The sequence below is a fragment of the Salvelinus fontinalis genome, chromosome 18, assembly GCF_029448725.1.
Source record: "Salvelinus fontinalis isolate EN_2023a chromosome 18, ASM2944872v1, whole genome shotgun sequence".
NCBI lineage: Eukaryota > Metazoa > Chordata > Actinopteri > Salmoniformes > Salmonidae > Salvelinus > Salvelinus fontinalis.
The window spans coordinates 33,475,708-33,492,115 of record NC_074682.1 but is presented as its reverse complement, the minus strand read 5'-3'; the positions used below and the strand labels follow the sequence as shown (position 1 = coordinate 33,492,115).

Sequence of the window (16,408 nt, the reverse complement as noted above, 5' to 3'; positions counted from 1 at the left end):
CCTATGGGTGAAATCTAAGAAATCTATTTAATTATTTTATATTATTTTCTGTCCTACTCTATTCTAATATATTCTATTTACTCCCACTCTCACATAGCTTCACTGATCTATCTGCCATGGAAGGTGTGACAGGTGTATATGAGCCGGTGCAGCACCATTGGTTCCACTGCCAGAATCCGGTGGACTGTAGAAGCTCCTGGATCCCATTCAGCAGAGAGGATTCTCTACGGCTGGAGGAGACACACAAACATGGCATGAGACTATTCATCACACTTTTACAAATACACATTTAATACAATACACATTACACTAATACACATGTAATACACATTAAATGTTCATTAATTAGTTTATTTATACAGAGGGAAATCATTTAAAATGTCAAGTATACAGTTAAAAACATATACAGTTAAAGACAGTGTTCTTGTATTGTTACCCCTCTATACCACAAACTATGTGATGTAGTACCCCGAAACAAGAATATAACTCAATCCTACTTCTGAGTGAACCATTGTTCATGCAATAGAGCTTTATTAAGATAATGGTAGCATTTTACATTAGAGCATGGAATAAAGTGGCAATAGCCTGGTAGTAGAATGGTAACACATTATAGTTACATTATAGTTACACATTAATGAAGTGATCCCTGATGATAACAGCAATGATAAAGATGATTATAATGATGTCCTCATAATTGTGTGTTTGCTCCTAACAGGGGAGACCAGTGGGGAGGAAGAAGTGGAGGTGGTGGTAGCCACAGAAGGGAGGCGTTTTGACGTGAGGCTGAAGGAGAGGAGGTGCTTTGCGGTGTACTGGGAGCAGCCCCCCTTGGAGGTGAGGCGCTGCTCCTGGTTCCACAAAGGAGACAAGGACATCTCCTACACCCCTTACCCAGAGGACACCAGCCTAGTCCTGGAGGTAGGACACTGTCTTTAATGGCACCCTGGTGCCTATATAGTACACAGGTCCCTGGTCAAAAGTAATGCTCTACTGTATATAGGGAATAGGGTGCCATATCAGATGCACACGTCATTACAAAGTGATATATCTACCCTGTTACCTTGGTGTTTATCTTAGTACCATAGTATTGTGGGGACAGTATTTACTTATTTCTACAGTCGGAAGAGGTATACTTCAGATTGGTAATGACCTTGTTAGTTAAATCTGTCAATTTATCGAACCTTGATAACATTGTCAATAACATAGTATGACTGACTGGATTTCAACCCGAGTCAACTGCACGCCCCAAGACTTGCGCTAACTACCCAAGCTAATGTCTGGAGGGCAGGAGACACGGGTTCGAACCCCAGTCCGTTACATTTGTATCACTGTATTAAGGAGGCCTACATGATGGCAGTGAAGCTGAATGACTGGATGAAGAAGAAGATACAATTCCCCACTGGAGAAACGGTGGTGTTGCACAGCCCTACGGTATGACTCCCCATTCATAATTACAATTAGCCCACTGTAGTATACTGTTTGTCTGTAAAGACCAGGTCAATATTGCGCTCTAAAATAGAACGTATGCAACTCAAGAGTTTATAGACCTTGCTCTGTCTCCGATAGCTTATGACACAGCAGCAGACAATCCCCTTGAAGGACTGTATAAGCCTCCCCTCTGAGCAGAGTCAACCCAGGATGGTCAAGAGGGGGCTGGAGGGTATTAGAGTAGAGCTACCTGAAGGTAAGTGTATGAGCCAGACCTACCCTCTTCACTGAGGGCTTTAATTTCTACAGCTCCGTGTAAGATGGTCTCTCCTGTACTGTACTACCAAGTGTATTAAATGCCAACAGTACTGGTAATTGGCCTGAACAACAGATATTGCATTGTGTACGGAGATCTCAGGTTTTTGAACCTCTAATGCATTCGAGGATAATTTACAGTACATGTTGGTAATTACATGATGACAAATGACAATTCCTTACACAGTATACAGTGTATTCGGAAAGTATTCAGACCCCTTGACCTTTTCCACATTTTGTTACGTTACAACCTTATTCTAAAATTGATTAAAATGTTGTTGTTTTTCTTATCAATCTACACACAAAACCCCATAATGACAAAGCAAAAACAGGTTTTTAGAAATGTTAGCAAATGTATATATAAAAAAAAAAACGTAAATATCACATTTACATAAGAATTTCCAGACCCTTTACTCAGTACTTTGTTGAAGCACCTTTGGCAGCGATTACAGCCTCAAGTCTTCTCGGGTATGACGCTACAAGCTTGGCACACCTGTATTTGGGGAGTTTCTCAAATTCCTCTCTGCAGATCCTCTCAAGCTCTGTCAGGTTGGATGCGGAGCATTGCTGCATGGCTATTTTCAGGTCTCTCCAGAGATGGTCGATCGGGTTCAAGTCCGGGCTCTGACTGGGCCACTCAAGGACATTAAGAGACTTGTCGTGAAGCCACTCCTGCGTTGTCTTGGCTGTGTGCTTAGGGTTGTTGTCCTGTTGAAAGGTGAACCTTCGCCCCAGTCTGAGGTCCTGAGCGCTCTGGAGCAGGTTTTCATCAAGGATTTCTCTGTACTTTGCTCTGTTCATCTTTCTCTCAATCCTGACTAGTCTCCCAGTCCCCACAGCACCACCATGCTTCACCGTAGGGATGGTGCCAGGAATCTTGTTTCTCATGGTGCGAGAGTCTTTAGGTGCCTTTTGGCAAACTCCAAGTGGACTGTCATGTGCCTTTTACTGAGGAGTGGCTTCCATATGGCTATGGAGGCCTGATTGGTAGAGTGCTGCGGAGATGGTTGTCCTTCTGGAAGGTTCTACCATCTCCACAGAGGAACTCTGGAGCTCTGTCAGGGTGACCATAGGGTTCTTGGTCACCTCCCTGACCAAGAACCTTCTCCTCTGATTGCTCAGTTTGGCCAGGCGGCCAACTCTAGGAAGGGTTTTGGTGGTTCCAAATTTCTTCCATTTAAGATTGATGGAGGCCACTGTGTTCTTGGGGAGCTTCAATACTGCAGACATTTAACCTTCCCCAGATCTGTGCCTCAACTCAATCCTGTCTTGGAGCTCTACGGACAATTCCTTCGACCTCATGGCTTGGTTCTGACATGCACTGTCAACTGTGGGACCTTATATAGACAGGTGTGTTCCTTTCCAAATCATTTCCAATCAATGGAATTTACCACAGGTGGATTCCAATTAATTAATATCCACCTGAGCTCAATTTTGAGTCTCGTAGCAAAGGGTCTGAATACTTACGTAAATAAGGTATTTCTGTTTTTTATTTGTAATACATTTGCAAAAATGTCTAAAAACCTGTTTTTGTCATTATGAGGTATTGTGTGTAGATTGCTGAGGAAAATGTTTTATTTAATCCATTTTAGAATAAGGCTGTAACGTAACAAAATGTGGAAAAAGTCAAGGGGTCTAAATACTTTCCGAAGGCACTGTACGTTATTTGTGTTGTTGGTTTTTCAGGAGAACCTGACCAAGTTGACCACCTTGTGTTCATGGTGCATGGCATTGGACCAACCTGTGACATCCAGCTGCGTGGTGTCGTTCAGTGTGGTGTGTAGAACCTTTGATCCTTACCCCTTTACCTGGCTTCAGATTCTTTCATAGAAATACAGCTAAATTAATGAATGCCCTCCCTTCTCTCTTTTGTCCCTCTCTCCCCCATGTAGTGAATGATTTCCGGGGTGCCTCTCTCAGCCTACTGAGCAGTCACTTCAAGCAGAGTCAAGATGGGACCCACATGGGCCGTGTTGAGTTCCTGCCAGTCGACTGGCACCGGGTGCTACATGGTGATGCCACTGGGGTGGACGAGTAAGGCCTTGGACACACACACGCTCTCTCGCGCTCATTCTCTCTGTCTCTCTCTTTCTTTCTCTCTTCTTTTCTTTCTCTCTCTCTTCTTTTATTTTTCCTCTTAAAAACACACTTTGACACTCACCCACCCTCCAAACAGCGATATCCAGAGGATCACCCTGCCCAGCATCAGTCGTCTGCGTCAGTTCAGCAACAGCACGGTGCTGGACCTGTTCTTCTACAACAGCCCCACATACTGCCAGACCATCATAGACACTGTGGCCTCAGAGATCAACCGCCTCCACCAAGTCTTCCTCCAGCGACACCCACAATTCACTGGGGCAGTGTCACTGGCTGGACACAGTCTGGGTCAGTACCTCATAGACCTCTCCTAACTTTTTAAAGCCCCTCTTAACTTTTTCTCTCTCTCGTTTTTGTCTTTATTTAGACATGGCTAGTATTGATAACCATTATAGTAAGTTGTATTCTTTATTTATATGACTTTTCTAGGTTCTCTGATCCTCTTTGACCTTCTGACAAATCAAGAAAGAAGGAACACAGATGAAGAGGGAGTAAGTAACAGGCTACTGCCAAAATGTACAACTCCATTTTGGTCATGGCCACAACCACCAGCATTTTTATTCTAATTAGCTTGATGTTAATCCTATATGCCTTGTGCTTCAGAGTAGCGTCAGCAGTCCAAGTGAAGCAACCACATTAGACTTTGAGAGCTTTGAGGACACACTTAGGAGCTTTGGATTGGGCAAGTATGTCCAAATGCTTACAAAGGAGCAGATGGACTTAGAATCACTGGTAAGCATGTGCGTGTGTGTGTGCATATGTGTGTGTGTATGTTTGTGTGTGTGACTGTCTAACGATTGTTTGTGTCCTCTGTCTATTCACTAGGGGCTGTGTTCAGAGACATTCTTCAAAGACTTGGGAATACCCTTGGGGCCTCGCAAGAAGATCATGTACTTGTTGAAGAGATGGAGAGGGGTATGACCTATCTCTCATTCACATCCAAATGGATTCAGTCATTGCACATAAACACCATGTGAAATTTTTCCCCAGTGTTCAAAATCTTTGATCTAACATTCCAGTCTATTGGATCCATTGTGCATAGCTTCCTGTCTGTCTCAGCCATGACAATATTCCATCCTAACTATTTGTAAAAGGCTGGAAGCTGGAAGTAGTGTCCCAAAAAATTAAATTTTCCTTACATAGGCCACTACTTGGGCCCTGGTCAAAAGAAGTGCACTATGTAGGGAATAGGATGCCATTTGTGATGTAGACTCATTGTTTAGATTGTTATTGGAGCTCCTCTCTCTCTCGCTCTCTCCTTTGGCCCAGCAGCAGGAATCCAGGACAGGAACTTCACACCCAGTTCCTGGCATCCCCGGCATTGCCGGTATGTATCCCCAAGTCCAAGAACACCCGACCCTCCTTTCAGGCACCCCCTCCACCAGCCCAGTGGATTACAAGTACTTTGACGTTGGCATTGGCCAGGTAAACAAACAACAGTGACAGCATTCTGTTACATGTACACATGCCTTTTCTCTGTCTCCCTCCTCACAATGACGGAATGTCTTAATAGTGTCTTAACGCAGTTAGCATGAGGCCTAACTAATACAACTGAAAATCTACTTCAATGAAATGTTTAATTTCATTTGAAAATGTTGCTACATTTTGATATCCATCCTTAGTTACAGAAAATGCAGAATTTACATATGGCGCATACTGAATTACTATTAACCATTAACCCCTTCCTTTCCTTCCCAGGTGTCCATCGTGTACCCTCAGCTGGCTTTCCAGCCACAGGCCTTCTTTGCCTTGGGCTCTCCTATAGGAATGTTCCTCACGGTGCGCGGCCTGAAGAGGATCGACCCCAAATATAGCCTCCCCACCTGCAAAAGCTTCTACAACATCTACCATCCAGTATGTTTATGGATCATACGTTATGAATATTTAATGTAGCTAAAGTCCATCTAAGTCATGAATATTCATAACGACCTGACTATGTGTTCTTCCTCGATGCAGTTTGACCCGGTTGCCTATAGGATTGAGCCCATGGTGGTGTTTCCAGAGGTGGACTTGCCCCCCATACTGATCCCACATCACAAGGGCAGGAAGAGGATGCATCTTGGTGAGACCTGAGACATAAAGCTTTGATCTGGATGTTATAGAAACATTTCAAGAAATACACTTGCTGCTTACCACTGGTCAATGGTAGCCCAATATGTCATGAGCTTTTTGTTAGGACCCTTAGGGAGCATTGCTAAAGCTCTGACCTGTCTGATCATGTAAAAACACTGCCCTTCAATGAAGACATTGTTTTGATCCAGTGACAGTGTGAAAACTTTCATCCACCATCCAATGCAGTGACCCTGTGTTGATATTGTGTCCCTCAGAGCTAAAAGACAGTTTGAAGCGAGTCAGCTCAGATCTACTGCTCTCCATCAGTACTGTCCGTGGTGTGTGGCAGACCCTCACCATGCTACCTGTCAACACACTACCCCCGGTGGCCGGGGTAGGAACCACAGCTGCACTGCCACCTCAGGAGTCAGAAGGTGGGAGACCAGTGTGTAAGTAATCTAATTCATTCATTCTTTAGGAACCATGTGTAATGTTTTAACATACATGCATTATTTTATTCTTCATAGTCTAAAAAAACAAATGCCCCTGTTTTTATTGTAGTAATTATAGTGTAGCTACACAGGTACCTTTTAAGAGCAACGTAATGTAACATGATGTAAATCAAATTTCAAATCAAATGTATTTATATAGCCCTTCGTACATCAGATAATATCTCAAAGTGCTGTACAGAAACCCAGCCTAAAACCCCAAACAGCAGCAATGCAGGTGTAGAAGCACGGTGGCTAGGAAAAACTCCCTAGAAAGGCCAAAACCTAGGAAGAAACCTAGAGAGGAACCAGGCTATGAGGGGTTGCCGGTCAAATAATAATAATCACAGTAGTTGTCGAGGGTGCAGCAAGTCAGCACCTCAGGAGTAAATGTCAGTTGGCTTTTCATAGCCGATCATTAAGAGTATCTCTACGGCTCCTGCGGTCTCTAGAGAGTTGAAAACAGCAGGTCTGGGACAGGTAGCACGTCCGGTGAACAGGTTCAGGGTTCCATATCAGCAGGCAGAACAGTTGAAACTGGAGCAGCAGCACGGCCAGGTGGACTGGGGACAGCAAGGAGTCATCATGCCGGGTAGTCCTGAGGCATGGTCCTAGGGCTGAGGTCCTCCGAGAGAGAGAGAGAAAGAAAGAAAGAGAGAATTAGAGAGAGCATACTTAAATTCACATAGGACACAGGATAAGACAGGAGAAGTACTCCAGATATAACAAACTGACCCTAGCCCCCCGACGCATAAACTACTGCAGCATAAATACTGGAGGCTGAGACAGGAGGGGTCAGGAGACACTGTGGCCCCATCCGATGATACCCCCGGACAGAGCCAAACAGGAAGGATATAACCCCACCCACTTTGCCAAAGCACATCCCCCACACCACTAGAGGGATATCTTCAACCACCAACTTACCATCCTGAGACAAGGCCGAGTATAGCCCACAAAGATCTCCGCCACGGCACAACCCAAGGGGGGGTGCCAACCCAGACAGGAAGATTCACGTCAGTGACTCAACCCACTCAAGTGACGCACCCCTCCTAGGGACGGCATGGACGAGCACCAGTAAGTCAGTGACTCAGCCTCTGTAATAGGATTAGAGGCAGAGAATCCCAGTGGAGAGAGGGGAACCAGCCAGGCAGAGATAGCAAAGGCTGTTCGTTGCTCCAGTGCCTTTCCGTTCACCTTCACACTCCTGGGCCAGACTACACTCAATCATATGACCCACTGAAAAGATGAGTCTTCAGTAAAGACTTAAAAGTTGAAACCGAGTCTGCGTCTCTCACATGGGTAGGCAGACCATTCCATAAAGATGGAGCTCTATAGGAGAAATCCCTGCCTCCAGCTGTTTGCTTAGAAATTCTAGGGACAATTAGGAGGCCTGTGTCTTGTGACCGTAGCGTACGTGTAGGTATGTATGGCAGGATCAAATCGGAAAGATAGGTAGGAGCAAGTCCATGTAATGCTTTGTAGGTTAGCAGTAAAACCTTGAAATCAGCCCTTGCCTTAACAGAAAGCCAGTGTAGGGAGACTAGCAATGGAGTAATATGAACAATTTTTTTGGTTCTAGTCAGGATTCTAGCAGCCATATTTAGCACTAACTGAAGTTTATTTAGTGCTTTATCCGGGTAGCCGGAAAGTAGAGCATTGCAGTAGTCTAACCTAGAAGTAACAAAAGCATGGATACATTTTTCTGCATCATTTTTGGACAGAAAGTTTCAGATTTTTGCAATGATACGTAGATGGAAAAAAGCTATCCTTGAAACAGTCTTGATATGTTCGTCAAAAGAGAGATCAGGGTCCAGAGTAACGCCGAGGTCCTTCACAGTTTTATTTGAGACGACTTCACAACCATCAAGATTAATTGTCAGATTCAACAGAAGATCTCTTTGTTTCTTGGGACCTAGAACAAGCATCTCTGTTTTGTCCGAGTTTAAAAGTAGAAAGTTTTCAGCTATCCACTTCCTTATGTCTGAAACACAGGCTTCTAAATATGGTTACATTTATGTGTAATATGTTCTTTGTGTGACATGTTTTTTGTATGTACTATGTGTATTTTTATCATGTTACCCCTGTCTGCAACCACATTTCCCTCTGGGGACAATAAAGTTTGAACTGTGTTACCTGAATCTTCCCTCAATACTCTTTTCCAGGTAGTGGGGCCCCAAATGGTACAGTCTCACCTACAGAGATGAGGAATATCAGTGTTGGAATGTTGAATGGCGGACGTCGGTTTGATTACGTCCTTCAGGAGAAACCCCTAGAGAGCTTCAACGAGTATCTGTTTGCCATTCAGAGCCATCTCTGCTACTGGTAAGAACAACTGAGTGAGGGTCGGTATCTTACATGTTTTCTTTAGCTTTCTGCGGTATCTCATGTTTTCTTTTGTGTTTCAGGGATTCCGAGGATACTGTGCTGCTGCTTTTGAGGGAAATCTATGAGGGGAAGGGAATCCTTCTGTAGCATCTCCAAATGTCAATGTAAATGATGGAGCTTATGAGTTGTGTAAAATGCTTGTAATACAGGAGACTCTGGAAGCATGCTACAGTATGCATCAAATTTGTTTGATTTCATTATAAAAAATGGTTTAGTATATTGAGGCTTTGTTAAATACATTTTAAATAAATTATGATTTGATTTGGAGGTTAGTCATTTACAAACTGTTGTTTTTGGGTCTAAACCTAATGAACCGTTTGTATTAGAATGCATTTTAAATGTACTTTGATTATGGGCTCATTGTAGTTTGTTTACAAACATGGAAAATGTGACTAACTTTTCATTAAAAGATGTTATTCTCATTATTCACACTTTAATTTTTTTAATGTAGGCCTATACAGCAATTTAGCACCATATGTAAGTGTGTGTGTGTGTGTGTGTGTGTGCGTGTGCATGCCTGCCTGCGTATATATACAGTTTATATACAGTACCAGTCATAAGTTTGGACACACCTACTCATTCAAGGGTTTTTCTTTATTTTTACTATTTTCTACATTGTAGAATAATAGTGAAGACATCGTAACTATGAAATAACACATGGAATCATGTAGTAACCAAAAAAGTGTTAAACAAATCAAAATATATTTTAGATTTGAGATTCTTCAAAGTAGCCACCCTTTAACTTGATGACAGCTTTGCACAATCTTGATTTATTTAGAATTCAAGGCAAATTTAACCAGCATTGCTACCACAGCATTCTGCAGCGATACGCCATCCCATCAGGTTTGCACTTAGTGGGACTATCGTTTGTTTTCAACAGGACTATAACACAACACACCTCCAGGCTGTGTAAAGGCTATTTGACCAAGAAGGAGAGTGATGGAGGGCTGCATCAGATGACCTGGCCTCCACAATCACCCGACCTCAACCCAATTGAGATGGTTTGGGATGAGTTGGACCGCAGAGTGAAGGAAAAGCAGCCAACAAGTGCTCAGCACATGTGGTAACTCCTTCAAGACTGTTGGAAAAGCATTCTTCATGAAGCTGGTTGAGAGAATGGCAAGAGTGTGCAAAGCTGTCATCAAGGCAAAGGGTGGCTACTTTGAAGAATCTAAAATCTAAAATATATTTTGAGTTGTTTAACACTTTCTTTGGTTACTACATGATTCCATATGTGTTATTTCATAGTTGTGATGTCTTCACTATTATTCTACAATGTAGAAAATAATAAAAATAAAGAAAAACCCTTGAATGAGTAGGTGTGCCCAAACATTTGACTGGTACTGTGTGTATATATACTGTGTATATATATATATATATATATACACTTTTAGTAAATGATGAATAACATACGTAAAGCCTGCAAGGATTTGACTGTCTGCAGCAGCCAATAATAGGCTTATCAAATTACTACAGTAGACTTCATGCCACTCTGTTGCCTATTTAGCCTTTTACTCCAAAGAGAGGTGAACATTGTGTTCGTATTTATAAGATAAATTTTGTATATTAACTGTTTCTTTAAGTCACATTCCTGGCATATTGGCCCCGGAAAGTTAATTTCCCATTTATCCGCGTGTAATATACCCCATATATTACAGACAGGATTTATTTAAGAAGAACGCGCATTGGGACTGCCGCTCACATCGTGCTCTGCAAGGAACGTTTTCATAGTGAAGAAAATAACTTCAGAAACCATCTTTGACGTTTTTTGAAAATTGGATAGCTGATTTATCCGGAAAGTTCACTGGAAAAGTAGGACATTTAACTTTTGGACTGTAGACTATAACTGCCAGTTCTGTGTTGACTGTTCTTGCCTGTAAAAAAAAGTATTTCATGTTTTATTAGTCCTATGTACGGGATATGCATCATATACATCGTCCAACGAAATGCTTACTTGCAGATTCCTTCTCGACAACGCAATTCTTTTTTTTAAAACATGTAAGCGCCTATGCTGTTAGATGGATAATACTGTTATGTTATGTATCGTGATGGCATCTACAAAAATGTAAGATGAGGTTATTCATTTGGAATATTAATTATATTACATTTTAAAGTAGAGTTTTGTTTTTAAAAGTGATTCTGAACTCACTTTAGCACAACATCATAGGCGTATGTTATTATGGCCATAGAATTAGAAATTAGAACAGGATCTCTATGATTATGGCAATGTCTTTGTTAAAGAGGAAGCATGCATGTTAAAATTCACATTCTAGCCTATGTGTAGACACCAAAGACTGTAGCCTATCATCATCACAATATCTGTATTTAAAGAGTAACATTCCATGAGAGCAATTACTTTTTAAAACATAATTTGAAGCCATAGTCTCATCTGTTCACCAAGTTTCCTGTGAATGAAACTTGGACTAACACAGGTCCTATAGTTTATTGGTTATGATGATAGATATAGTGTTGTATTCATTTCATAAAGGTAGGCTATTATGACTATTTGAAGTCAGTTAGCATAAGATCACACCATTAGGCTAGTCTTGACTGTTAATCTGTTGTGTCATGATTATAACACTTTCATGTAGACCTTATGACATAGAGTTCAAGTAAAGTGTAACCACATGGGGGACTCAATGGAGCAAATGCATCCCAGGACCTTTTCACATGCAAATATATTTTTCTATAATATATAGGCTAGGGTTGGGGTTAGTCCTCAAGGAAGGAGATTCTATGAGAGGAAAACATTTTCTACTACTGAATTATCTTTCTTTGTAGTCTGTTCATTCTACTTGAACGTAATTCCTCATTTACCAATGCTCTCCATTATCTGTCTGGACAGGGGGTTTCTAGCAAGAGAGGATTACTATTAAAGCGTTCATTTTTCTCATGACTTTTATTCTTACAGTGTGGGAGTGTGGCAAAGTTATACACTGTTTTATAAGCTCTAGGAAACAACCAGCTGAGGTAACGCCACAGCCAGTGTCTTTGATCTTGTGTGAGCACTACTAGTTTATACAGGTTCATGCCTCTAAGCCTGTTGTTTACGGCTTGGCTTTTCTACCTCATCTTTGTGATGTGTTCATGTTTAACACTTATTAAACCACAGGATACTTTATCCATGCACTGATTAACCAAAAGGCCTTCCCTTATTTGGCTGAAAATTGGAAAGTTGTAAAATAAAAATGCCTGAACCTGTTTTTTGTGGGGGCTGCCCATTATTTACATAACACTGTTAGTTCATGTTTGAGTACAACAGCTTGGGCTTCTGCAGTGTGGGTTTGATTGAATTCTAGGCTAGCACAGGCAGGCTACACAGCTTCTAGTAAACATGCTAGTAAAGAAAGCCATCTGACTGAAAGGTGACGTCATGTAAGGTGAGATAACTTGAGGCTTCTCTGAAGTAGGAGGCCTAGTGAGAGGACTGGAGGATAGAGTGACAATTGCAGACTATGTAAAGTATGTTGAGGGGTTTTAAACCTCACCATTGAGTATACACACACACAACCGTGCATTTGCCTTTCTCAGAATGTGATTCTCACATTGATTGATTGTGGTTGTTGTCCAACAAGAGGAAATTCTTTCCACAGAATTTCCACATGTTGACCAAAGACCCAAGTTCCAGTAGCCAACATAAGGCAAGGTTCAACAGCACACACACAGCACTATACATACATAAGGCAATGTAAAAGTCTGTCTGAAGTGACCAGGGTGCCAATCGTGGATTAAAATTCCGTTCCTATACATGCACGAATATACACGTACACACATACCATCACCCAAGCTCACACACACACATGCTCAACAAGCACGCACGCACACAGTGGTTGAATCAATGTTGTTTCCACGTCATTTCAATTAAATTATGTTGAACCAATATAGAATAGACATTGAATTGACGTCTGTGCCCAGTGGATCTCCCATTTCACAGCACACAAACACAGCGTTAACCCCAGAAAGAGAACAGCTCAGACAGAGGGTCCAATACTGACAGCCTGCGTGCTGGAAAGTTCATTACCTTCCATGTGTTTTCTTTAAGTTACATAATGAGTGAATTGATATGAGTGAAGAACTCTTCTAAAATGGGTGGTTCGAGCCCCAAATGCTGATTGGCTGACAGCCGTGGTATATCAGACCGTATAACATGGGTATGACAAAACATTTATTTTTACTGTTCTAATTACGTTGGTAACCAGTTTATAATAGCAATAAGGCACCCTGGGGGGTTGTGGTATATGGCCAATATACCATGACTAAGGGCTGTGTCCCGACAATCCGCGTTGTGTCGTGTGTAAGAACAGCTCGTAGCCGTGGTATATTGGCCATATCCCACACCTCCTCGAGCGTTATTGCTAAATTATAAACTCTCCATTTTGGCTTACTGGTTCCCTCAAGCTTGCAAGCAGGCACATTGTATCATGTACTGTTGTGTTTTTGACATTCCAGAGGCCCTTGGAGCTGGAAGGAAGATGAGATCATTCTCCGACACACCACAGTCTGAGGCTGAGGCTGAGGCTCTACTGAACAGGAAGTGGGGGTTAAAGGGGTGGGAGCAGCCAACATATGTTTGGGTCTGAAAATGTTACTAGCCGTCAAATATTTTCTTCCTCCATCCTTATTTTCTAAATTCCTCTCAAAGCACATTGGAGAAGAAGGGCAGAGGGCGGGATCTTGGATCCTTTCATCCAGTTTGCTTTTTAACATTTGGATGGCAAGCAAGTTGCAGTTTCTGGGAACATTCCCAGAATATTCCCATTTGGGGCACTGGAATGCAAGTTCCCCCAGTTTTCACCCAGTTTTCCTGGGAGTTGAAGACATCCATGGCTGCTAGCACAAATGTTCTGAATTGAAATCTATTGAATTCAATCCATTTATATTGAGCTTATGAGGCCTATACCATTCTGAGTAACACTAGGGAGAAAACAATGGAATATCTGATCAGTATTAGAAGATAACCATTGGAATATGTCAGCAGGCAGTATTAGAAAATAGTTACAGGGAGAGATTCTCAGACACTCCATGACCCTGCCATTTATAGACTTGTGGTTGTGGAAGGGACTCTTGGAGTTTGTCGTCTTTAAGTGTTTCCCCTAGCAGTTTGGGTGCACTGGGGCGGATGAGTTATCATTTGTTGAGTAGGAAGTGAAGGGGAGATGTTGACTCAACACTGTGCTGTTTCTCACCCCCATATTCCTCGTGATCCCCTGGATTTCAATGGAAACCCAACGCTGAGTAAGACTGCACTGTCACTGCTGCTGGCTAGGATATACTGAAGGCCTCCACCAGATGTGTCTGATCTGATCTGATCATAACACATTGAAACATTTTGATCACTTTAATATGGTCACATTTATCTATATCGTGGTAATCATTAGTCCCATTATGGCAATGAGGCCTACTGCATGAGTAGGGGACTCAAATATTAACATTTAAAAAGCCAAAAAGCAAGTACTATAAATTATAAAAAGTTTTGTAATTATGATGGAAAGCCCTGTCCAGGATCTTTATGGCAAACCTTAGGAAATCATGTCATGCCTAGAGTGGAAACTATTGAGTGCCTCTCAGGGACTAAGCCTGTAGACTACCAGCAATGACATTTCTCTCAGTCTACCAGTAGATGTCAGGCTGTGCGTACCTAGTCTTTGTTTTCAACCTGTTTCATGCCACTGTTTGTAACTGATTACAGCAAAATAAAAATTCGCTAAATCGGTTCTCAAAAGTATGGACGGGTACAAAGTTTAAGCAAAAGAATTTCAAGCCGTGTCTGATTTGATGTTCTTAAACATGTAACTGAGCATGATGTGAAAATGATCAAGGAAGAATGATCCTCTTTGAAAGGTGGCGATGCCAAGGCATCGGCTAAAAGGCGTCGAGCTAAAAGGCTATCTTTGCGATCAGTATTGTGAACACGAACAGCATAGACAGGACTCCTACCATGATGCTATTATTAATCAATAAAGAAGCATTTTTTCTTCTTGTCTGTTATCAGTAGTGTCTATAGTAGACTTGGCTAGGTAATGTACACTACCGTTCAAAAGTTTGGGGTTACTTAAAATGTCCTTGTTTTTGAAAGAAAAGCATTTTTTTGGTCCATTAAAATAACATCAAATTGATCAGAAATACAGTGTAGACATTGTTAATGTTGTAAATGACTATTGCAACTGGAAATGGCTTGTGCACCGGGGCCTTCCACTCCTCTTTCTATTCTGGTTAGAGACAGTTTGTGCTGTTCTGTGAAGGGAGTAGTACACAGCGTTGTATGAGATCTTCAGTTTCTTGGCAATTTCTTGCATGGAATAGCCTTCATTTCTCAGAACAAGAATAGACTGACGAGTTTCAGAAGAAAGTACTTTGTTTCTGGCCATTTTGAGCCTGTAATCGAACCCACAAATGCTGATGCTCCAGATACTCAACTAGTCTAAAGAAGGACAGTTTTATTGCTTCTTTAAATCAGGACAACAGTTTTCAGCTGTGCTAACATAATTGCAAAAGGATTTTCTAATGATCAATTAGCCTTTTAAAATGATAAACTTGGATTAGCTAACACAATGTGCCATTGGAACACAGGAGTGATGGTTGCTGAAAATGGGCCTCTGTACGCCTATGTAGATATTCCATAAAAAATCTGCCGTTTCCAGCTACAATAGTCATTTACAACATTAACAATGTCTACACTGTATTTCTTATCAATTTTAGGTTATTTTAATGGACAAAAAATTTGCTTTTCTTTCAAAAACAAGGTCATTTCTAAGTGACCCCAAACTTTTGAACGGTAGTGTATGTCTGTAGTAGACAGTATGTACCTGTAGTGGCTAGGGATGTACCTCTGTAGTGTTAGTCTGTACAGTAGACATGGCTAGGGATGTACCTCTGTAGTGTTAGTCTGTACAGTAGACATGGCTAGGGATGTACCTCTGTAGTGTTAGTCTGTACAGTAGACATGGCTAGGGATGTACCTCTGTAGTGTTAGTCTGTACAGTAGACATGGCTAGGGATGTACCTCTGTAGTGTTAGTCTGTACAGTAGACATGGCTAGGGATGTACCTCTGTAGTGTTAGTCTGTACAGTAGACATGGCTAGGGATGTACCTCTGTAGTGTTAGTCTGTACAGTAGACATGGCTAGGGATGCACCTCTGTAGTGTTAGTCTGTACAGTAGACATGGCTAGGGATGTACCTCTGTAGTGTTAGTCTGTACAGTAGACATGGCTAGGGATGTACCTCTGTAGTGTTAGACTGTACAGTAGACATGGCTAGGGATGTACCTCTGCAGTGTGTAGTATGTCCGAGCGAATGGTTGGGGGGATGGAACATAATTATAATTTGTACACTGCAAATTGACCACAAGTAAACCCAAAAAGAGATTGTATTTGAAAATAACAATAATTTCATACCTTGATTACATTGAAACGTGATCAAATTTGTCTCTTTTTATTTGTAGGAATACTTGTGAACCGATTTCCTGAATGACATTTTTGTTGCTGAATTCCAGGGGATTTTACAGTCTAAACCTCCACCTAATAAATAAATAAAAACACTTGCGGGACGGTTTTGGCCTAGGGGCCATCTATTGCCGAACGCTGCTTAATCTGTACAGTATCTAAAATATTTGTTTACATGACTCTTCTAGATGAGTCACAT

General features: G+C 41.7%; 1 protein-coding gene across 1 annotated transcript in view; it reads left to right on the top strand.

Moving 5' to 3' along the window:
* The window catches only part of LOC129815332 (phospholipase DDHD2-like), a 56,932-nt gene that overhangs the window by 1,287 nt on the left and 39,237 nt on the right, over positions 1 to 16,408 (top strand). Inside the window, exons 3-16 of the mRNA XM_055869041.1 lie at positions 98 to 252; positions 716 to 918; positions 1,339 to 1,431; positions 1,567 to 1,684; positions 3,430 to 3,519; positions 3,636 to 3,777; positions 3,920 to 4,128; positions 4,270 to 4,331; positions 4,444 to 4,572; positions 4,666 to 4,755; positions 5,110 to 5,265; positions 5,539 to 5,694; positions 5,797 to 5,902; positions 6,168 to 6,341. Of these exons, the coding sequence (XP_055725016.1) occupies positions 117 to 252; positions 716 to 918; positions 1,339 to 1,431; positions 1,567 to 1,684; positions 3,430 to 3,519; positions 3,636 to 3,777; positions 3,920 to 4,128; positions 4,270 to 4,331; positions 4,444 to 4,572; positions 4,666 to 4,755; positions 5,110 to 5,265; positions 5,539 to 5,694; positions 5,797 to 5,902; positions 6,168 to 6,341 (1,864 nt within the window). The 5' untranslated portion in view covers positions 98 to 116. The remainder of the gene's footprint in view (positions 1 to 97; positions 253 to 715; positions 919 to 1,338; positions 1,432 to 1,566; positions 1,685 to 3,429; positions 3,520 to 3,635; positions 3,778 to 3,919; positions 4,129 to 4,269; positions 4,332 to 4,443; positions 4,573 to 4,665; positions 4,756 to 5,109; positions 5,266 to 5,538; positions 5,695 to 5,796; positions 5,903 to 6,167; positions 6,342 to 16,408) is intronic.